This window comes from Elephas maximus, chromosome 2 (genome assembly GCF_024166365.1).
Source record: "Elephas maximus indicus isolate mEleMax1 chromosome 2, mEleMax1 primary haplotype, whole genome shotgun sequence".
NCBI classification, from domain to species: domain Eukaryota; kingdom Metazoa; phylum Chordata; class Mammalia; order Proboscidea; family Elephantidae; genus Elephas; species Elephas maximus.
The window spans coordinates 70117042-70142382 of NC_064820.1; the positions used below are offsets into that span (position 1 = coordinate 70117042).

The 25341-nt window shown below is 36.6% G+C and overlaps 1 protein-coding gene across 3 annotated transcripts in view; it reads right to left on the reverse strand.

Moving 5' to 3' along the window:
* Window positions 1-25341, reverse strand: part of ADAMTS6 (ADAM metallopeptidase with thrombospondin type 1 motif 6) — a 270739-nt gene that overhangs the window by 145168 nt on the left and 100230 nt on the right. For all 3 annotated transcript variants that reach the window (XM_049864257.1, XM_049864238.1, XM_049864248.1), the window contains exon 8: window positions 24633-24738. In XM_049864257.1, the coding sequence (XP_049720214.1) occupies window positions 24633-24738 (106 nt within the window). The remainder of the gene's footprint in view (window positions 1-24632; window positions 24739-25341) is intronic.

The following is a 25341-nucleotide window of genomic DNA, read 5'->3' on the forward strand; positions in this document are numbered from 1 at the left end:
CTCTATTAGCATTGCAGCAAGTACAATTCTGGTCTTCATTCATTTTTTCCTGGATAACTCATGTACTCAATAATACTAATAAAACTGTAAACCAGACATTGTTCTTGTACTCAAAGAGTTGACAGTTAATGATCTGGCTGCTTCCTCTTCAAAAACATAGCCACACAAACCCAAAATAATCTTTAAGAAATGAAACCCTTTATTTAGCAAATAAGACCCTTTAGTCTGGTTGTTACTATGCAATAGAGATGAAGGTCACTGGGACAGATGATGTTTAATGTGATATAAACAAACAAACAGAAAAACCAAACCCATTGCCCTTGAGTCCGTTCCGACTCCTAGCGACCCAATAGAACAGAGTAGAACTGCCCCATATGGTTTTCAAGGAACAGCTGCTGAATTCGAACTGCTAACCTTTTGGTTAGCAGCTGAGCTCTTAATCACAGTGCCACCAGGGCTCCAAGGTGATATAAAAGTAGTTGTAAAAAGTACCTAGGATAAGGGTAGGGGAGAGGATGGGAAAGAGAAGTCCTTAACAAATATAGAGGTCTAGGGAATATCCTAATTATAGTTAGATTAGGGTAACTAGGATGGTGTGGGCACCACTGGATTGAAGAACTTTAAGGTTCAGAAATAACAACAAAAAAAAGATGCCTACAAATAAATAAAGAAATAAGGAGGTAAGGGACATATTTTCTCTGTGAAATGGGTTTCAGGAATGGATATCTAACATCACTTCCACTACATATAAAACTATTTAGGAAGGCAGGCCTCTTTTAGAAAAAACCTGGACTGAAATCAAGAAGATAAATTAGAGTTGTTTCTAAAAAGGAAGAATTTTTTAACAGTTCATAAAATTTGAATCTCAAAATTACGATTCACAAAACTCTCAAAAATCTTAAATCCCTTAAAAAGAAACTCTTTACTTCCCCAAAACACTGAATTTTTCTATCATTTACCATATAATATATTAAGATGAGAAAAATATAACAACATTGTTTTCCAAATCTAGTCTATTGACTCTACTCAGCATTATACAAACTATAAACCAAAAGCCAAGAAATTACATTATAAAAGCACTGGGTTCAAGTTCTCATTAAAAGTGATCTGGAAAAGATCAGGTTAAGAAATAGATTAAAACAATGTATGAGGCTAGACAAACCATGATGCCAGAACTCAATGTGTCACATAGGACATAAAAATTATTTCCCAACTTCACTGAGGAAGATAAATGCAAAAATCCTAAGTAAAATATTAGCAAATTGAATACAGCAACATATAAAAAAATACTATTTATGATCAGTCAAGGATTATTTCAAGAATGTATTGATGGTTCCCCCCACATGTCTGTCACTTTGTCGTACTGTGGGGGCTTGTGTGTTGCTGTGATGCTGGAAGCTATGCCAACGGTATTCAGATACCACCAGGGTCATCCATGGAGGATAGGTTTCAGCTGAGCTTCCAGACTAAGACAGACTAGGAAGAAGGACCTGGCATCCTACTTCTGAAAAGCATTAGCCAGTGAAAAGCTTATGAATAGCAGTGGAACACTGTCTGATATAGTGCTGGAAGATGAGCCCCCCAGGTTGGAAGGCACTCAAAAGATGACTGGGGAAGAGCTGCCTCCTCAAAGTAGAGTCAACATTAATGACGTGGATGGAGTAAAGCTTTTGGGACCTTCATCTGCTGATCTGGCACAACTCAAAATGAGAAGAAACAGCTGCAAACATCCATTAATAATCGGAACCTGGAATGTACGAAGTATAAATCTAGGAAAATTAGAAATCGTCAAAAATGAAATGGAACACAAAAACATTGATATCCTAGGCATTAATGAACTGAAATGGGCTGGTATTGGCCATTTTGAATCGGACAATCATATAGTCTACTCTGCTGGGAATGACAACTTGAAGAGGAATGTTGTTGCATTCATCGTTAAAAAGAACATTTCAAGATCTATCCTGAAGTACAATGCTGTCAGTGATAGGATAATACCCATATGCCCACAAGGAAGACCAGTTAATACGACTATTATTCAAATATATGCATCAACCACTAGGGCCAAAGATGAAGAAATAGAAGAATTTTAACGGCTGCTGCAGTCTGAAATTGTTCGAACATGCAATCAGGATGCATTGATAATTACTGGTGATTTGAATGCAAAAGATGGAAACAACGAAGAAGGATCAGTAGTTGGAAAACATGGCCTTGGTGATAGAAACAATGCTGGACATCGAATAATACAATTTTGCAAGACCAATGACTTATTCGTTGCAAATACCTTCTTTCACCAACATAAACTGCGACTATACACATGGACCTTGCCAGATGGAACACACAGAAATCAAATTCACTACATCTGTGGAAAGAGACGATGGAAAACCTCGATATCATCAGTCAAAACAAGGCCAGGGACCAACTGTGGAACAGATTATCAATTGATCATATGCAAGTTCAAGCTGAAACTGAAGAAAATCAGAGCAAGTCCACGAGAGCCAAAATATGACCTTGAGTATATCCCACCTGAATTTAGAGACCATCTGAAGAACAGATTGGATGCATTGAACACTGGTGACCGAAGACCGGACAAGTTGTGGAATGACATCAAGGACATCATCCATGAAGAAAGCAAGAGGTCATTGAAAAGACAGGAAAGAAAGAAAAGTCCAAGACGGATGTCGGAGGAGACTCTGAAACTTGCTGTCAAACATTGAGCACAGCTAAAGCAAAAGGAAGAAATGATGAAGTAAAAGAACTGAACAGAAGATTTCAAAGGGTGGCTGGAGAAGACAAAGTAAAGTATTATAATGACATGTGCAAAGAGCTAGAAATGGAAAACCAAAAAGGAAGAACATGCTCGGTGTTTCTCAAGCTGAAAGAACTGAAGAAAAAATTCAAGCCTCGAGTTCAATAGTGAAGGATTCTGTGGGGAAAATATTGAATGATGCAGGAAGCATCAAAAGAAGACGGAAGGAATACACAGAGCCATTATACCAAAAAGAATTAGTCAAAGTTCAACCATTTCAAGAGGTAGCATATGATCAGGAACCTATGGTACTGAAGGAAGAAGTCCAAGCTGTTCTGAAGGCATTGGAGAAAAACAAGGCTCCAGGAATTGATGGAATATCAATTGAGATGTTGCAACAATCGGATGCAGCGCTGGAGGTGCTCACTCATCTATGCAAAGAAATATGGAAGACAGCTTCCTGGCCAACTGCCTGGAAGAGGTCCATATTTATGCCTATTCCCAAGAAAGGTGATCCAACTGAATGTGGAAATTATAGAACAATATCATTACTATCACATGCAAGCAAAATTTTGGTGAAGATCATTCAAAAATGGCTGGAGCAGTATATCAACAGGGAACTGCCAGAAATTCAGGTCAGTTTCAGAAGAGGACGTGGAACCAGGGATATCATTGCTGATGTCAGATGGATCCTGGCTGAAAGTAGAGAATACCAGAAGGATATTTACCTGTGTTTTATTGACTATGCAAAGGCATTCGACTGTGTGGATCATAACAAATTATGGATAACTTGCGAAGAATGGGAATTCCAGAACACTTAATTGTGCTCATGAGGAACCTTTACATAGATCAACGGGCAGTTGTTCGGACAGAGCAAGGGGATACTGATTGGTTTAAGGTCAGGAAAGGTGCGTGCCAGGGTTGTATTCTTTCACCATACCTATTCAATCCGTATGCTGAGCAAATAATACAAGAAACTGGACTATATGAAGAAGAACGGGGCATCAGGATTGGAGGAAGACTCATTAACAACCTGCGTTATGCAGATGACACAACCTTGCTCGCTGAAAGTGAAAGAGGACTTGAAGCACTTACTCATGAAGACCAAAGACCACAGCCTTCATGGATTGCACCTCAACATAAAGAAAACAAAAATCCTCACAACTGGACCAATGAGAAACATCATGATAAACGGAGAAAAGGTTGAAGTTGTCAATGATTTCATTTTACTTGTATCCACAATCAACAGCTGTGGAAGCAGCAGTCAAGAAATCAAAAGATGTATTGCAGTGGGCAAATCTGCTGCAAAGGACCTCTTCAAAGTGTTGAAGAGCAAAGATGTCACCTTGAAGACTAAGGTGCACCTGACACAAGCCATTGTATTTTCAATTGCATCATATGCATGTGAAAGCTGGACAATGAATAAGGAAGACCAAAGAAGAATTGATTCCTTTGTATTGTGGTGTTGGCGAAGAATATTGAATATACCGTGGACTGCCAGAAGAACGTATAAATCTGTCTTGGAAGAAGTACAACCGGAATGCTCCTTAGGAGCAAGGATGGTGAGGCTGTGTCTTACATACGTTGGACATGTTGTCAGGATGGATCAGTCTCTGGAGAAGGACATCATGCTTGGCAAAGTACAGGGTCAGTGGAAAAGAGGAAGACCCTCAACGAGGTGGACTGACACAGTGGCTGCAACAATAGGCTCAAGCATAACAACGATTGTAAGGATGGCTCAGGACGGGGCAGTGCTTCGTTCTGTTGTGCATAGGGTCGCTCTGAGTCGGAACCGACTCGGCGGCACCTAACAACAACAATGATGGTTTAGCATTAAGAAAACTATTATATAAATCATTATATATTGACAAACATATTAACTATATACTATTAAAGACAAAAAATAATGGAAAACACTTGTATCGTGCTCACTATGTGTCAGGCACTGTTCTAAGTATTTTACATATAATAACTCTCTTATTTATCACAAGATCCCATTTTATTGCTAAGGAAACTAAGGCCCAAGGTCACAAAGCTGGTAAGTAGCAGAGTCAGATTTGAATCTAGGCAGTTTCATTTCAACAGATATCAAAAAGTATTTGACATAATTCAATACCATTCCTGATTAAAAAAAAAAAAATCCTTAGAAAAAACAGAAATATGAGGAAACAAATTATATTTAATGACAAAACACTACTAAAACCAAGACTAAGACAGGGATACCCACTATCACCAATACCATTTAAGATTTTACTGGAGGCCCTAGCCAAAATAATATGGATAGATAAATAAACAGATCAACTGATCTATCTGTCTACAGGTACAAATACTGGAAAGAGACAAAACATGTATTATTTGAAGAAATTACGATCATCTACCTTAAAAAATTCAAGAGACTCTGCTGAAACTAACACAAAATGTTTAGGTGTTCAGATATAGAGCATTTCCAAAAAATTAGTGTTTTTTTTCTGGTTCAAACAAAAATCATTCAGATAATATAACAAAAAAGGACCCCATTTGCAATTCAGAAGTAACAACAAAAAAAGATACCTACAAATAAAGAAATAAGATTCTATGAAGAAAATGACAAATTTTTACTGATGGATGTAATAAAGACCTGAATAATTGGATAAGTTCAACGCATTCACATCAAAATCCCAATAGATAATTTTATGAAACTTGAAAAAATATTTCTCATGTTCATTTGGAACAGGAATATAGAAAAATTGTCCAAAAAATCTTGAAAATGCAAAACAAAGTCTTATTAAACATCAAATATATTATGAAGTTACAGTATTTAAAACAGGGATAGACAAATAGATAAATGGCACAAAATAAGAGTTCAGAAACAAATCCACAATTCCATCAAGTACATGCAAATACAACAGTAGGTTAAAAAACATGGCAAACACATATAGTATGATCTCATTTCCATTAAAGCAAACAAATTTATGTATGTAAATTGTTATGAAATTGATTTGTGTCCCTTCAAAATATGTGTTGTAAATCCTAACACCTAAAGTGTTGCGATGAGTTCTAATTGACTAGATGGCAACAGGTTTTGATTTTATACTTATGGTTACAATGCCATTTGGGAATAGGTTTTCTTTGCTATGTTAATGATGAAGCATTTGTGTAGGCTGCATTTTAAGTCAATTTTTTTTTGAGATATAAAACAAAGAGATTGGGCACAGAGAAGCAAGCAGAGATGGGTGAAGATAGATGGTACCTCACCATGGTCACCAAGGAACAGAGCTTAAAAGAGACAAGGACCTTTCTCTAGAGCTGACAGAGAAAGCCTTCCCCTAGAACCAGTACCCTCAATTCAGACTTCTAACCTCCAAAACTGTGAGAAAATAAATTTCTGTTTGTTAAAGCCATCCACTTGTGGTATTTTTGTTATAGTAGCACTAGATAACTAAGCCATAAATATACAAACTGGAAGTCTATATGCCAAACTTCATTGTAGAAGATAGTATCGTGGAAGATACGAATAAAAATGATCATATGTTTACTATATATATCATATATTTATTATAGATAAAATTACATGCATAAATATGTATTATATATTTCTTAAGTAATTAGTATATTATGTATTTAGTGCTTAATACAAATATCAGGGGAGAATTAAAACAATATAATTGAATATTAGAAAACACTGAGTTAAAAAGTAATATTGGTAGGGTTCTTTCCCCTCACTTCAGACATTACTTAACCCACTAGTCTACTCCACACACACTTAGGCATACATTCGAATCATGTTAGAATTATAATTTTAAAATTTAATAGATTTTAAGCACTTTAAAATCTATTAAACCTGTAACTTCTAAAATTAGACATTTCTCATGTTTGATCTCACATAAAAGGGAATATTGCTGTAAAATTTAAAGAAATTCTATAATTACATTATCAATTCCCCAAGTATCTAAAAAATGGCTATATATATTATTTTAATGAAATATATGTTTCAGATATTTTCTATATAAGCACAGAATTCAATATCGATAATAGTTTCAAAGGTTAGTATGATATCATCTTAAAAGATTAAGTATACGGGCATGAATTCTGGAGCTATATTCCCTACGGATTTAGTATTTGAAGACCTATTGTTTCATAAGTATAGGCTGAGTATATGGCAGACAGCAGAGATGCAAAAATGAATAAGTAATGGCCCTCACTCTCAAGGAAAGAGGCCTTAAAACAGCATGGGGCTTATAACTGTTTTAAACAGTTTTGAGGCTGAATCACCACTTAACATAGTAAATTTAATAAGTTAACTAGTGTAAAAAGATAGTAGATATAATTTTGTCTTTATAATTTTTCAAGCTTTAAAGAACGCTTCTTAGATTTAGAGTTCCTGAATTTAAGCATCATGTCTAAATACACCTTAGCCTTATCACCTTTATTCAGTAAGTTTTATTATGTGCTCAACCGATACTTCAGTGTTATACAACAACTTCTAAAACATTCAGATCAATTCTTAAAAGGAACGTCTTTCTGCAGTGATGGCTATCATATAATGACAAACAGGTTATAAAACACAATACTTGGGGCAGATAGCATCATGGATTGATTTGTGTCCCCAAAAAATATGTGTATCCATTTGGCTAGGCTACGATTCCCAGTATTGTGTGATTGTTCACCATTTTGTCATCTTATTCTCCTATGTGTTGTTAATCCTGTCTCCATGACGTTGACGAGATGGGATTAGTGGCAGTTATGTTAATGAGGCAGGACTCAATCTACAAGATTAGATTTTGTCTTGAGCCAACCTCTTTTGAGATATAAAAGAGAATCGAGCAGAGAGACAGGGGGACCACATACCACCAAGAAAGCAGAGCCAGGACAGCATGTCCTTTGGACCAGGGGTCCCTGCGCTGAAAAGCTCCTAAAGCAGGGGAAGACTGATGACAAGGACCTTCTCCCAGAGCAGAGAGAGAGAGAGAAAGCCTTCCCTTGAAACTGGCAACTGAATTCAAACTTCTAGCCTCCTACACAATGAGAAAATTAATTTTGATTCATTAAAGCCATTCACTTGTGGTATTTCTGTTATAGCAGCACTAGATAAGTAAGACAGATAGCAATTTAAATAGTTCCAAAGCTTAAACTTTAAATCATCAGTAGGTACTATATATGCACTTATGATCCCTCTGCTCTTTTTACTTTATGCCTGCTCTCTGGGACCATATATTTTTTACTATAACTCTTGAAGTTATATATACAGCCCACAACTATCTCATTAATTTTAGACTTGTATATCCAATTACTTTCTGCACATTTCTGCCAGGATGTACTATAGTCATCTCAACCTGAACATGTCAAAAATTCAATTCATTATTACTTCATTAATTAAACTCAATTCACTTTTATTTCAGTGGGCGACACCAATGTGTTCTAAAAGCAGAAGTATGGGAGAAATCTCTCCCCCATCATTCACATTCAATCAAGAATCAAACCCTCAGGACAAAAGATCAACACAAAAATCAGCTGGAATTCTAAAAACCAACAAGGAGAACTTCGAAAAGGAAATCAGGAAAACAATACCATTTATAATAGCCTCTAAAAAGATAAAATATTTAGGAATAAATAAAACCAGTGATCTAAAAGACCTCTACAAAGAAAATTACAAAACACTATTGCAAGAAACCAAAAGAAATCTAAATAAATGGAAAAACAGCATACTGTAACCGTGAAATGTGAAAATCTCAATTCTACCCCAAGTGATCTACAGATGCAATGCAATCCTGATCCTAATATCAACAGTATTCTTTAACAAGATGGAAAAACTAATTACAAACTTTATATGGAAAGGAAAGAGGCCCTGGAAAAGCAAAGCATTAATGAAGAAAAAGAACAAAGTAGGAGTCCTCATATGACCTGATCTCAGAACCTACTACAGAGTCACAGTAGTCAAAACAGCCTGGTGCTGGTACAACAACACACACATAGACCAATGGAACAGAATCAAGAACCCAAACGTAAATCCATCCACCTACGGTCAGCTGATCTTTGACAAAGGACCAAAGCCCATTAAATGGGGAAAAGACAGATTTTTTAACAAATGGTGCTGGCAAAACTGGATGTCCATCTGTGCAGCACAATTGATAACTTTTGTGTGGCCTTTCTAGTCATGGTCCTGTAACTCCCAGCCACGTGATTGCGTGGGACTGTGTGATAGGGTAGTTGTGGCACAACAAGAGGACTGGTCAGTTTTGCTTTAAAAGAGAGCCAATTCCAGAGCAGAAAGAAGGATTCTATCACCACCAAGGAAGAACAGTCAAGAGCAAAGAGCATGTACTTTGGACCCAGATCCCTGCACTGAGAACCTGAATCACCAGGAACCCTCGGCCACCATTCTGGGAGCGATGGCAGTGGGGAGTGGTAGCATTCGGCCACAGTTTCCTCAGGAAGAAACAGCCAGCTGCACAGCCTACTTGCACCTCCAGAACCAGAGAAGAACGGCACTCTCGGCAAAAGCTAAGTACTTAAGTATATTTTACTATGCTCCCAGCTCCCAAGCCGGCTTCAGTGGCTGTTTATTTCCCTGGGCCTGAGATAGGCCCTGCTGAGCACCCTGAGACATTCTACCGGCCTTGGAGAAGGAATAAATTCACAACTGGGGGAAAAGATAATCTGCCAGCTCCACAACCCTGGGGAGCTCAGGACAGAAGCGGCTCCTGTACAGGCATAAATGGTCCATGGACTTTGAATACCTTTCCCCCCTGCATGTACCTATGTAGGCCTAATTCAGGAGAATAGGGCCTTGTTGGCAGACTGCAATTATTTCAGTTGTGCGGTGGAGAGGTGGGTGTTCGATGTTTGACACCGTTTTGTCTATTAAACAGGGTCCTCACCTACACGCAACAGGGGCCTAAGCACTGGTGGCTCCAATTAGGTCATGGAGCCACCCACGACAGGGGTCCAAGGATAACTGGCACCTCCCAGTTCTTACAGCCAAAAGCATTGGGTGCCCATGGTCCGTCTGCAGAACCCACCAACCGGTGCACTCCAGGGAACAGGGATGTGCTTTCCTCACAGACACTTGGGGGATAGCTGCCAACCCCCTGCCTTGTTCAGAGCATGAAACCCTGCAGCAACAAGATACCGGTACCTACACCAATCACCCCGATGCTATAAGACATTAGGACAGAGCCTGTACCACAAACATAATGACAAGCTAACTACCTGAACACCTAAGCTGAATCCATACACGAAAATGGAATAGACTCCTAGGCTGATATACCTGATAACAGCTCTAACCATCTGGTGACAGGACATCAGAGCTCCAAAGGCAAAAATAATCAACCTAGCTCACTCAAGCAAGCTATTTGGGCATACCAAAATGAAACAAAGCAAGAAGCTATGATACAGTAAGCAAACATAAACTAATACAATAACTTAGATGGCTAGGAGACAACAGTCAATATCAAATCATGTAAAGAAGCAGACCATGATCACAACAACAACCTCTCAAAACAAAGAATCAAGGGATCTTCCAGATGAAGATGACTTGCTAGAAGTACTGGAGGCAGAATAGAAAAGATTAATATACAGAACACTTCAAGACATCAGGAATGAGATCAAGAAGGAGATCAGCCAATAGGCAAATCAAGCCAAGGAACAAACAGATAAAGCAGCTGAAGAAATTAAAAAGGTTAATCAAGGACACAAGGAAAAATTTAATAAGCTTCAAGAATCCATGGAGAAACAGCAATAGAAATTCGGAAGATTAGCAATGAAATTACAGAAGTAGACAACTCGACAGAAAGTCAGAAGAACAGAATTGAGCAAGTGGAAGGCAAAGACTGGTGACACTGAAGATAAAGAACTCAGCACCAATATATTTGAAGAAACGTCAGATAAAAGAATTTTAAGAAATGAAGAAACCTTAAAGAATCATGTGGGACTCTGTCAAGAGAAATAACCTACGGATGATTGGAGTACCAGAAAAGGGAGGGATAACAGAAAATACGGAGAGAGTTGTTGAAGACCTGTTGGCAGAAAACTTCCATGATATCGTGGAAGACGAGAAGATATTTATCCAAGATGCTGATCGAACTCCACATAAGGTAGATTTTAAAAGTGAGTCACCAAGACATATTATAATCAAACTTGCCAAAACCAAAGATAAAGAGAGAATTTTAAGAGCAGCTAGGGATAAACGAAAGGGTACCTACGGAGGAGATCAATAAGAAAAAGTTCAGGCTACTCGGCAGAAACCATGCAGACAAGAAGGCAATCGGATGACTTATATATATAGCACTGAAGGAAAAAAAATTGCCAGCCAAGAATCATACACCCAGCACAACTGTCTCTCAAATATGAAGGTGAAATTAGGACATTTCCAGATAAACAGAAGTTTATGGGCTTTGTAAAAACCAAACCAAAACTACAGGAAATACTAAAGGGAGTTCTCTTGTTAGAAAATCAATAATATCAGATAGCAACCCAAGACTAGAACACTGGACAGAGCAATTAGATTTCAACCCAGACAGGGAAATCACAAAAATAAATTAAGATAAAAAAACACTCAACACAGGGAAATAGAGATATTATTATGTAAAGGAAGACAATATTAAAACAATAAAGAAATGTAGTCATACATCTTTAATACGGAGAGGAAGACAAGGCAATATAAAGAAAAACAGTTAGGTTTAAACTTAAAAAAATAGGGGTAAATATTAACATAACCACAAAGGAGACTAACAATCCTACTCATCAAAATGAAATACAATAAAAAAATGGAGGCTCACCAGAAACAAAACCAACAACCACAAATAAGAGGAAAAGACAATATATAAAGATAAATGACTTAGCACAAAAAATTAAGTGGGAAAAAGAAACTGTCAACAACACACCAAAAAAGACATCAAAATAACAGCACTAAACTTATATATATATATAAAAAATACCTATCCATAATTACGCTGAATGTAAATGGACTAAATGTACCAATAAAGAGACAGACGGTGTCTGAATGGACATAAAAACAAGATCCGTCTATATGCTGCCTACAAAAAACATGACTTAGACTTAGAGACACAAACTAAAACTCAAAGGATGGAAAAAAATATATCAAGCAAACAACAATCAAAAAAGAGCAGGAGTGGGAATATTAATTTCTGACAAAATAGACTTTACACTTAAATCTACCACAAAGGATAAGGAAGGACACCATATAATGATGAAAGGGACAATATACCAGGAGGATAAAACCATATTAAATATTTATGCACCCATAACTGGATATCCATCTGCAAAAAAATGAAACAAGACCCATACCTCACTCCATGCACAAAAACGAGTTCAAAATGGATCAAAGACCTAAATATAAATCTAAAACAATAAAGATCATGGAAGAAAAAATAGGGACAAGGTTAGGAGCCCTAATACATGGCATAAACAGTATACAAAACATTATTAAGAATGCTGAACAAAAACTAGATAACTGGGAGCTCCTAAAAATCAAACACCTATGCTCATCCAAAGACTTCACCAAAAGAGTAAAAAGACTACCTCCAGACTGGGAAAAAGTTTTTAGCTATGACACTTCCGATCAGCATCTGATCTCTATAATCTACATGATACTGCAAAAACTCAACTACAAATAGACAAATAACACAATTAAAAAAATGGGCAAAAGATATGAATAGACACTTCACTAAAGAAGACATTCAGGTAGCTAACAGATACTTGAGGAAATGTTCATGATCATTAGCCATTAGAAAAATGCAGATCAAAACTAAAATGAGATTTCATCTCACTCCAACAAGGCTAGCATTAATCCAAAAAACACAAAATAATAAATGTTGGAGAGGCTGTGGAGAGATTGGAACACTTATACACTGCTGGTGGGAATGTCAAAGGGTACAACCACTTTGGAAATCAATTTGGCACTTCCTCAAAAAGCTAGAAATAGAACTACCATGGGATCCGGCAAACCCATTCCTCGGAATATATCCTAGAGAAATAAGAGCCTTTACATGAACAGATATATGCACACCCATGTTTATTGCAGCACTATTTACAATAGCAAAAAGATGGAAGCAACCAAGGTGCCCATCAACGGGTGAATGGATAAATTATGATATATTCACACAATGGAATACTACGCATTGATAAAGAACAGTGAGGAATCTCTGAAACGTTTCATAACATGGAGAAATCTGGAAGGCATTATGCTGAGTGAAATTAGTCAGTTGCAAAAGGACAAGTATTGTATAAGACCACTATTATAAGAACTTGAGAAATAGTTTAAACTGAGAAGAAAACATTCTTTTGTGGTTATGAGAGGGGGGAGGAAGGGAGGGTGGGAGAAGGGTATTCACTAATTAGATAGTAGATAAGAACTACTTTAGGTGAAGGGGAAGACAACACACAATACAGGGAAGGTCAGCACAATTGGACTAAACCAAAAGCAAAGAAGTTTCCTGAGTAAACTGAATGCTTCGAAGGCCAGTGTAGCAGGGGCAGGGGTCTGGGAACCATGATTTCAGGGGACATCTAAGTCAATTGGCATAAGAAAATCTATTAAGAAAACATTCTGCATTCCACTTTGAAGAGTGGCATCTGGGGTCTTAAACGCTAGCAAGCATCTATCTAAGATGCATCACTTGGTCTCAACCCACCTGGATCAAAGGAGAATGAAGAACACCAAGGACACAAGGTGATTACGAGTGCAAGAGACAGAAAGGGCCACATGCATCAGAGACTACATCATCCTGAGACCAGAAGAACTAGATGGTGCCCAGCTACAACCAATGACTGCCCTGACAGGGAACACAACAGAGAACCCCTGAGGGAGCAGGAGAGCAGTGGGATGCAGACCCCAAATTCTCATACAAAGACCAGACTTAATGGTCTGACTGAGACTGGAAGGACCCCGGTGATCATGGCCCCCAGGCCTCCTGTTGGCCAACTACAGGAACCATTCCCAAAGCCAGCTCGTCAGACATGGATTGGACTGGACAATGGGTTGGAGAGGGATGCTGGTGAGGAGTGAGCTTCTTGGATCAAATGGACACTTGAGACTATGTTGGCATCTCCTTCCTGGAGGGTAGATGAGAGGGTAGAGGCCGTTAGAAGCTGGTGAAATGGACACGAAAAAAGAGTGTGGAGGGAGAAAGCAGGCTGTCTCATTAAAAAAAAAAAATTTAGGGGGAGAATAATTGGGAGAATGTAGCAAGGTGTATATAAGTTTTTATGTAAGAGACTGACTTGATTTGTAAACTTTAACTTACAGCACAATAAAAATAAAAAAAATTTATGCACCCAATGACAGGGCCACAAGATACATAAAACAAACTCTAACAGCATTGAAAAGTGAGACCGATGGCTCCACAATTATAGTAGAGGACTTCAACACACCACTTTCAGTGAAGGACAGGACATCCAGAAAGAAGCTCAATAAAGACACGGAAGATCGAAATGCCACAATCAACCAACTTGACCTTATAGACATATACAGAACATTCCACCCAACAGCAGGCAAGTATACTTTCTTTTCTAGTACACATGGAACATTCTCTATAATAGACCACATATTAGATCATAAGGCAAGCCTTAGCAGAATCCAAAACATTGAAATATTATGAAGCACCTTCTCTGACCATAAGGCCATAAAAGTAGAAATCATTAACAGAAAAAGGAGGGAAAAGAAATCAAACACTTGGAAACTGAACAATACCCTACTGAAAAATTACTGGCTTATAGAAGACATCAAGGATGGAATAAAGAAATTCATAGAATCCAGTGAGAATGGAAACACTTCCTACCAGAACCTTTGGGACACAGTGAAAGCAGTGCTCAGAGATCAATTTATATCAATAAATGCACAGATACAAAATGAAAAAAGAACCAAAATCAAAGAATTATCCCTACAACTTGAACAAATAGAGAGCAGCAACAAAAAAAAAAACTCTCAGGCACCAGAAAAAAGCAAATAATAAAAATTGAAGCAGAATTAGATGAAATAGAGAACAGATAAACAATGAAAGAGTTAACAAGACCAAAAGCTGATTCTTTGAAAAAACTAACAAAATTGATAAACCATTGGCTAAGCTGACAAAAGGAAAACAGGAGAGGAAGCAAATAACCCAAATTAGAAAAGAGATGGGTGATATTACAACAGACCCAACTGAAATTAAAAGATTCATATCAGATTACTATGAAAAATTTGAAAACCAAGAAGAAATGGATGAATTTCTAGAAACACACTACCTACTCAAATAACACAAACAGAGGTAGAACAACTAAATAAATGCATAGCAAAGGAAGAGATTGAAAAGGTAATCAAAAAACTCCCAACAAAAAAAAGCCCTGGCCCGGACGGCTGCACTGCAGAGTTCTACCAAACTTTCAGAGAAGAGTTAACACTACTACTACTAAAGGTATTTCAGAGCATAAAAAAGGATGGAATACTCCCAAACTCATTCTATGAAGCCAGTTTATCCAGGTAAAGACATTACAAAAAAAGAAACTTACAGACCTATATCCATCATGAACTTAGATGCAAAAATCCTCAACAAAATTCTAGCCAATAGAATTCAAAAACATATCAAAAAAATAATTCACCATGACCAAGTGGGATTCACACCAGGTATGCAGGGATGGTTCAACATTAGAAAAACAATTAATGTCATCCATCATATAAATAAAACAAAAGACAAGAACCACATGATCTCAAGAATTGATGCAAAAAAGGCATTTGACAAAGTTCGACACCCATGCATACTAAAAACTCTCAGCAAAGTAGAAATAGAAGGAAAATTCCTCAACATAACAAAGGGCATTTGTACAAAGGCAACATTATCCTAAAAGGAGAGAGTCTGAAAGCACTCCCCTTGACATAGGGAACCAGATAAGGATGCCCTTTATCACCACTCTTATTCAACATTGTGCTGGAGGTCCTAGTCAGAGCAATTAGGCTAGATAAAGAAATAAAGGCCATCAAGATTGGTAAGGAAGAAGTAAAAGCGTCTGTATTTGCAGATGACATGATCTTATACACAGAAAACCCTAAAGAATCCTCAAGAAAACTACTGAAACTAATAGAAGAGTTCAGCAGAGTATCAGGATGCAAGATAAACATACAAAAATCAGTTGGATTCCTCTACACCAACAAAAAGAACATTGAAGAGGAATTCACCAAATCAATACCATTTATAGTAGCCTGCAAGAAGATAAAACACTTAGGAATAAATCTTACTGGTGATGTAAAAGACCTATACACAGAAACTACAAGACACTGCTGAAAGAAACCAAAAGAGACCTACATAAGTGGAAAAACATACCTTGCTCATGGATAGGAAGACTTAACATTGTAAAAATATTTATTCTACCAAAAGTGATCTATAGATACAATGCATTTCTGATCCAAATTCCAACGACATTTGTAAACGAGATGGAGAAACAAATCACCAACTTCATATGGAATGGAAAGAGGCTCCAGCTAAGTTAAGCATTACTGAAAGAGAAGAACAAAGTGGGAGGCCTCACTCTACCTGATTTTAGAACCTATTATACCGCCACAATAGTCAAAACAGCCTGGCACTGGTACAACAACATATACATAGACCAACGCAACAGAATTGAGAATCCAGACATAAATCCATCCACGTATGAGCAGCTGATATTTGACAAAGGCCCAAAGTCAGTTAAGTGGGGGAGAAGACAGCCTCTTTAACAAATTGTGCTGGCATAACAGGATATCTATCTGCAAAAAAAATGAAACAACACCCATATCTCACACTATGCACAAAAACGAACTCAAAATGGATCAAAGACCTAAATATAAATCTAAAACAATAAAGATCATGGAAGAAAAAATAGGGACAACACTAGGAGCCCTAATACATGGCATAAACAGTATACAAAACATTACTAACAATGCCGAAGAGAAACTAGATAACTGGGAGCTCCTAAAAATCAAACACCTTTGCTCATCCAAAGACTTCGCCAACTACAAACTGCGAAAAAGCTTTTAGCTATGACATTTCTGATCAGCGTCTGATCTCTAAAATCTACATGATACCGCCCAAACTCGTCTACAAAAAGACAAATAACACAATTAAAAAATGGGCTAAGAAGATGAACAGGCACTTCACTAAAGAAGACATTCAGGTAGCTAACAGATACTTGAGGAAATGCTTACGATCATGAGGCATTAGAGAAATGCAAATCAAAACTACAACGAGATTCCATCTCACTCCAGCAAGGTGGCATTAATCAAAAAACACAGAATAATAAATGTTGGAGAGGTTGTGGGGAGACTGGAACACTTATACACTGCTGGTGGGAATGTAAAATGGTACAACCACTTTGGAAATCGATTTGGCACTTCCTTACTACCGTATGATCCAGCAATCCCACTCCTTGGAATATATCCTAGAGAAATAAGAGCCTTTACCCGAACAGATACATGCACAGCCATGTTCATTGCAGCACTGTTTACAATAGCAAAAAGTTGGAAGCAACCAAGGTGCCCATTAAAGGATGAGTGGATAAATAAATTATGGTATATTCACACAATGGAATACTACACTTTGATAAAGAACAATGATGAATCTGTGAAACATTTCATAACATGGAGGAACCTGGAAGGCATTATGCTGAGTGAAATTAGTCAGTTGCAAAAGGACAAATATTGTATGAGGCCTCTATTACAAGAACTCGAGAAATAGATTAAACAGAGAAGAAAATATTCTTTGGTGGTTACTAGAGTGGAGAGGGAGGGAGGGAGAGGGGTATTTACTTAATTACATAGTAGATAACTATTTTAGGTGAAGGGAAAGACAACACACAATACAGGAGAGGTCAATACAACTGGACTAAACCAAAAGCAGTTCCCTGAATAAACCGAATGCTTCAAAGGCCAGCATAGTAGGGGTGGAATTTGGGGGCCATGGTTTCAGGGGACATCTAGGTCAACTGGCATAATAAAATCTATTAAGAAAACATGCTGCATCCCACTTTGGAGAGTGGTGTCTGGGGTCTTAAACACTAGCAAGCGGCCATCTAAGATGCATCAATTGGTCTCAACCCACCTGGAGCAAAAGAGAATGAAGAACACTGATGACTCAAGGTAATTATGAGCCCAATATACAGAAAGGGACACATAAACCAGAGACTACATCAGGCTGAGACCAGAAGAACTAGGCAGTGCCCAGCTACAACCGATGACTGCCCTGACAGGGAACACAACAGAGAATTCCTGAGGGAGCAGGAGAGCAGTGGGATGCAGACCTCAAATTCTTGTAAAAAGACCAGACTTAGTTATCTGAGTGAGACTAGAAACACCCCAGAGGTCATGGTCCTCAGACCTTCTGTTAGCCCAAGAGAGGAACCATTCCCAAAGCCAACTCTTTAGATAGGGATTGGACTGGACTATGGGATAGAAAATGATACTGGTGAAAGGTGAGCTCCTTGGATCAAGTAGGCACAACAGACTATGTGGGCAGCTCCTGTCTGGAGGGAAGATGAGAGGGCAGAGGTGGTCAGAAGCTTACCGAAGGGATATGAAAATAGAAAGTGGAGAGAAGGAGTATGCTGTCTCATTAGGTGGAGAGCAACCAGGAGTATATAACAAGGTGTATATAAATTTTTGTATGAGAGACTGACTTGATTTGTAAGCTTTCACTTAAAGCACAATAAAAATTAAAACAAAACAATAAAACCTAACTAGAAGGTGTCTAAAAGAAACACATTTTAAATATAAGACAGGTAAGTTCAAAGTAAAAGGGTAAAACAAGATATACAATGCAATCAGAAGGCTAAAATTAATATATTAATATGAAACAAAGTCGATTTCAGAACAAGGAACATCCTAAGGATAAAGACGGACATTTCATAATGATAAAGGGATTCACCCATCAAGAAGACATAATAATCCTAAATTTGAATATAACTGATCAGAAAACTTCAATATACAGGAAGTAAAAACTGATAGAACTGAAAGGAGAAATAAAAAAACTCAACAAATGCATCTGTCAACTTCACCACTCTTCTAGGTAATTGATAGATCAAGTAGATCAAGAAAAGCTGTGAGAATATAGAAGACTTGAACAACACTATCAGCCAAAGAATCTAATTGAAAATGCTAGACTACTCTGCCTAACAAGAGTAAAATATACATTCTTTTCAAGGGCACAAGATACATTCATCAAGATACAGCATATGAAGAGTAATAAGACTCAGTAAGTCTCAATATTAGAAGAATTAAAATATAAGTATATTTCCTGACCACACTCAAAAAAGTTACAAAACTATATTTTGAACTGAGTGAAAATGAAAACACAGCATAACAACACTTGTGAGACACTGCTCAAGTAATACTTAGAAAGAAATTATAGTGTTATGAATGAAGATAGGCCCCAAATCAATGAACTAAGTTTGTACCTAAGAGGATAGAAAAGGAGCAAATTAATCCCAAAGTAAGGGAAAGGAAGGAAATAATGAAAAGCAGATCAATGAAACAGAAAATAAAAAACAATAGAGAAAATAAATGAATCCAAAAGCTGTTTTTTTAAAGATAAAAATAAAATTAATAAACCTCTAGCCTGATTGATCAAAAACAAACAAACAAAAAGGCACAATTTACAAATATCAGGAATGAATGGAGAAACATTATTACCTATCTTACAGGCATTAAAAAAATAAAGCAATATTATGAACAACTTATGCTAATAGAGTTGACAGTTTAGCTAAAATGGACCAATGCTTTGAAAGACATAATTATCAAAATATGCCTCAAAAATATTTAGAAAGCATGTTACCTCATATCTTTATATCTGCTAAGAAGGTTAAATGATGTGTTTTGGAAAAAAAAAAAAAACACCTTCCCACAAAGAAAACTGGAGGCACAGATGGCTTCACTGGTGAATTCTATCAGACATTTAAAGGAGAAATAATACCAACCTTATACAAACTTTCAGAAAAATTGAACATTTTCCAACTCATTTTAAGACCAAATTTACTCTGATATGAAATCTAGACAACAACATTAGAAAACTATAATAACCCTCATGAATATAGCCAGAAAAATTCTGAACAAAATTTTAGCAAATGGAATCTAATAAGTGAGTTTAAGAAGGTCACAGGATACAAGGTAAATACACAAAAATCAACTGACTTTTTACATTCTATTAGAGATTTAAAGGAGAAATAATACCACCCTTATCTAAACTTGCAGAAAAATTGAACCTGTAGTTGGAATCGAAATTTTTAAAAATACCATTAACCATGTTTTTAAGAAGCCTGCGTGGCGCAAGCAGTTTGCAAATGGGCTGTTAACCAAATGATAGTGGTTTGAACCCACCCAAAATTTGTGCAGAAGAAAGGCCTGGTGATCTGCTTCTGTAAAGATCACAGTCAAGAAAATCCTACGGAGCAGTTCTAGTCTGTTATGCATGGGGTCATCATGAGTCAGGGGCCAACTCAATGGCAGTTAATAACAACAGGTACTTGTGGCAGTAGAAGGGAAGTTTGAGTGCAAGAAAACTGGTAAAAGTAAGAGATTCTTCACACAGGTAACCCGATTTACAATTTTACCATGAAGTCTTGCTGCATTTCTTCTTTTTAAAAAACTACCTTCTAACCAATCTCTCTAGAAATATATCCCTATTGGTAAGACAGATCGCTGATATTGACTTCCAAAAGCAAGAATGATACACTTTTACAGCTTTTGATACAACTTTTATTCTTTAAATTCCCTCGAAATTAGTAATAGTTCACTCAATCACTATTAATAAATGAGAGAAGTCACACCTAAAAGATTTATGATTTTAAGGCTTATTCATTTTTGTGAAAAATTTCAAACACATATAATAGTAGAGAGAATAGCATAATGAATCCTCATACGCTTATCATCAAGATTATAAAACTTAGAAATTTGGCGTCAATTAAAGGTAATGGTTACACAACTTGATGAATATAACTGATACCACTAAGTTGTACACCAGAAAAAAAAAGTGGCAAATGTTGTGTTATATATAATTTTACAACAACAGCAACCAGAAAAAAAAAAGAGAGGATGCATTTGCTCATACTACTTAGGCACGACCAAATACCTCATGGGATTAGTTCTCTTAGTTTGAAGGCTTCAGCTCATGGCTTAATGGGACTGTCCAACCAACTGGCCTAATGTTGTTTTTAAAGTTTCTGATCTACCCTCCAGTTCAGTGAGTAGTGCCCGGGGTCTTAAATGCCTGGGAGCGGACATACAAGATACAGTTGGCCTCTATTCTCCTGGAGCAGCAGAGGAAGGAGACCCAGGAACCAAAGAAGGAAATAGACCACAGGTCTAGTTGCCTCCAGGAACTACTGCCTCCTTTGCCATGAGACCAGAAGAACTGGATGGGGCCAGGCTACCATTACGGAACATTTTGATCAATACATAAGTTCTGATTGAAAGAGAGGAAACGTAGAACAAAATTTCAAATTTCTCATAGAATCCAGACTTACTGATCCCAGTGAGGCTGGAGGAACCTTTGAATCTCTTGCCCTGAGAAAGTTTTTCAGGAAGTGAAACTATCCCCTGAAGTCATCTTCAAACTAAACAAGAGTTTAGCTGAATTAGTAAAGAATGCCTTGAGCACTGAGCTCTTTTAAAGAATTATTTATATCAAATTGACAATAGTAACTCTAAAGCACAGATGAGTAGTTTATGGGGCAGTGAGTCTAAGTCAATGGTGGTAAAAAAATATGGGGAGAGATAGCAAGAATGGTGACAACCTGAAGAATGTAACCAATGCTATTGAACTGTATGTAGTAATTGTTCAATGAGTGTAAGATCTGCTGTGTATATTTTCACACACACACGATTATAAAATTTAAGATGTGGCTCCTCTTGATTCGCCTTTTCTTTTTTTCCCTTTCTTTTAAAACTAAATCTTAGACATCCTGTCATTTCACTTCTACATACTTTAATATGCATCCCTAACAAATATGAATATTTTTAAGATCTGTTCCTAAAACGATTTGTTTTTGTACAGTTTGGATATATTAGATAGCTTTCTTGATATATTAGATGTTTGGTTGAATTCTTGCCACCTCTCTTCAGCATCATAGTTTTTATAACTTCTGCCCTATGACAACTACATAATTAATAAAAATAACAATATTTCAAGGAATATTTTTTCCTGTAACATTTCTTTAAATGCCTTGGGTTTCTAGACTACTTTAAAGCTGGACATGTCATTTTAATACAGAGTAAACCTCAATTTTTCATGTGCCAAGGAAACTAATTGCTTGTTTTCACAAAGGTTAGAGAGAAATGCAAGTAGTCACTAAGACCTAACCAAAGAAAAAGTCACCCCACAACTGTCTGAAATGGATACTATTCTCCTACACAAGCATACACTGGACTCAAAACTATATTCTACACAATTGAAATGCAGAGAGAAAATATTCACAGTCTAGTGACTCAAAAGGGGCTCTGTCTCAATAACTTATGGTCAAATATTCTTCTTGGTAATGAATCTGCAGATATCATCACATCAATTAATGTCCCTTCTACTAAAGAATAAGGGCCACAAAAAAATCCATATAATTTGATCTGCTGTATTTTCCATGGATATTGCTTTGTTTCAGAAATAATAGAGATCACTGTATTTTATGATGACATGAGTTATCACAGAGTTGACTTGCTAAGTTCCTTGGAGCTAACACTTAAAATCTTAGAAACAGGTAAAGCGATCTTCAGCCTTGAAACAGATTTTTTCTTAACTGACCAAATAATGATTTGACACACTGAAAAAGATAGTATATTAAACAGATCCTGCATTATTTGTCTGGGGAAAGGGGAATAAGGGAATAAAGAACATGGGAACATACTAATCAAATGAAAGTGGAAAGAAAGGTAATTTTTTGTGTCTGTCAATAACATTTCTGTTTGGGAATATTTCTTTTAGCTTTCAATCTAAAGAATTTCGTGGAATTTTTAATACCCACACTTTGAAACAGAATTAACTGTGAGATAAAGGTCACTCCAAGGCATATAAAACTTGAGAGGTGTATTCTATTCCTCTTCCACAATTCTTCTACATAAGGTTCAAACTATTCATCTTAGGAAGAATTCAAAGGAATTATCCATAGACCCTGTTGTGGTGTAGAATAGGAAGCCTGAGAGGTAGGCCAGTTAGAATCTTAATAAAAGATACAAAGAGAGGTAAGCACTCACCTCAGGTATTTAAGTACAAATAAGAATGAGATTTGTAATGTATGTATTGACATTGAATAACTTCTGACTGCATGAGGTAACAGTGCTTTCCTACACACATTATTCACTCGCTGTATGTTACTTGTCCTAACCTTTCAATTTAATTGAATCTAACAGAACCTATTAAATTCAGTCTGGTTGCATAAGATTATGACAGTCATTAATGAGCCAGATTTTTAAGTGAGTTGAAGATAAACTGCCTAGTTACAAAAGCTTTTTCCTTTTGTTCCCCTGCTGTTTTTGCAATGGAAACTGGAACACCAATATTTTTAAGACTTCATTAAAAGTGTACTACTGACTTTCTCCGTGTCTGAATCACGTCAGATTTAAAACTTGCTGATTATATGCAGTTACACATAAATCAGTACCAGTTTGATATAGCTTAGATTGCAAGTTTTAAAATAATTCGATAGACTGACCTAATTTTATTCCCACCTAAAACAAAAAACAAACAAAAATAAAAACCTACAGATTTATCTCAGGAATTACTTCTGAGGCAAGTGTATAATAAACATTCATTTCCATTTGTTCTCCCCCCCATCCATTTCTCAATCAAAAAAAAAAAAAGCTGAATAAATTATAAAACTTAAAATCCTACAAATGTCAGGTGTTCTTGCAAGTAGGCTATTGTTTAGCTAAAAATGCTTGAGTATTCTTTTTCAGTTTTCTCTCATTTTCCTGAGGGCCAATATAACTAATCATTTGTTAAATGTTAATAGGTTCAACTTTAGTGAAAAGGGGCTTTCCTGCTAAAGAACTTAATTTCTTAGTAAATTGGAACGTTTTTTGGTCTAGTTTTTACCTTTATAAGAGAGTCAGAATTACATTAGAAATTAAGGGCAAGTCATCTAGGAATATGAATATTTGAAAAATTTTCAGGCTTTTCTCCCTCCACATGAACAAGTTTTTACATTTACCACTGCATACTGTTTGAAATAAAGTAACCATTTTGTTGTGATTCGGGAAAAAATAATGACATAGGATAGTTTTCCCATTGGCACAGGTTTAGTAAACAAATATAAAAACATCATGTCTTCCTAAAAAGAAGTCAGAATGGCGTCCCATTACACTTATAATATCAGTTTCCTTTTTTTTTCAATGACATACAAGTAAACTTGAAAATACCAGTTACAGAACAATGGTTGCACAAACTTTACGCCTTGAAAAGGTATGCTAACAGCAGCATCAAGGATAAAAAGTAGAAGTACATTTTACGGTAGCGGTATCCATTTTTATTTAAAAATACATAGGGTCACTATGAGTTGGAATTGACTTGATGGCAATGACTTTGGTTGGTTTGGGTATGCATTGTCAATTGAATAAAAGAAAGATAGTTTAAACAATTTGGCTTTATGAGGAATTGGGTGTTGAGGAGACCATGCTAAATAAAGCTAAATCACTTCACATGTATATAACGAAACTTAAGTGTGGTGCATAACCACTGAGGATACTAATCATGGAATCAGAAGGATTATTTAACAAGTCTGCAGTTCTTAACATTATGTATCCCAATATCCAAAACGCAACCGTACCGTGTAGAGGATACCATTCTCCACAAGAATCAGACAAAAAGGCAGTAAAATATGGTTGAGCATAGGCATTCCACACAGTAGTTGCTCAAAAAAGTGGAGTTCTAAAATTTATTTTGATTTTCTTAAACTCACTCACTTGTGACCAATCTCATGTGCAATGGTAAAAGCTGAACCCAGGCCAATGTCTTCATTAATGCTGCAGCTCCTTTCAGGCTCACACATTCCAGCCACAGAGGCCAAGCCTGAATAAACAGAAGGAGACACAAAGGGTCAAGCCAAGGTGTTTCAGTCTTTAAAAGCCCGTACTTATAAATGCCTGGATTCTTTTTAATAACCTCCATGCACAGAAGGAGCAGTTGGCAAAAGGTTAACTTTCTAGTCATTTGCAAAATCACTGGGGGGAATTTCACTTTGCCGGCTAGACATTAATATTTTTTGAACTCCAGTCAGTGCTGGAAAATGTCTAGACTAGGGGTTAGATTTATAAATTTTACTTCTGGTAACTTGGGACCACCTAGTAACTTGAGCCAAAAGAGGGAATTCAAGAAAGCATTTCTATTTTAACATTCTTCAGGCTGCAGAAAGCAAAATATATCCACATTATTTTTCTAAAGAGTTCTGTTTAAGTTTAGTGGGTTCATAAAAATATACAAGCAACTTTTTAGTTACCCAAAAAAAGGGAATCCCAAATGGTTTTTAAAAACGACATTTTTATAAAAACAAAAATGAATGATGCAAAGAGAAAAAGGAGAACTGTTAAAGATGGGAGGTTTTCGCATTTTTTTTTTTTAACTTCTGAAATTAGTCCTGATGGTGATGCAAGGATTTCTTTAAGAATTTTAATG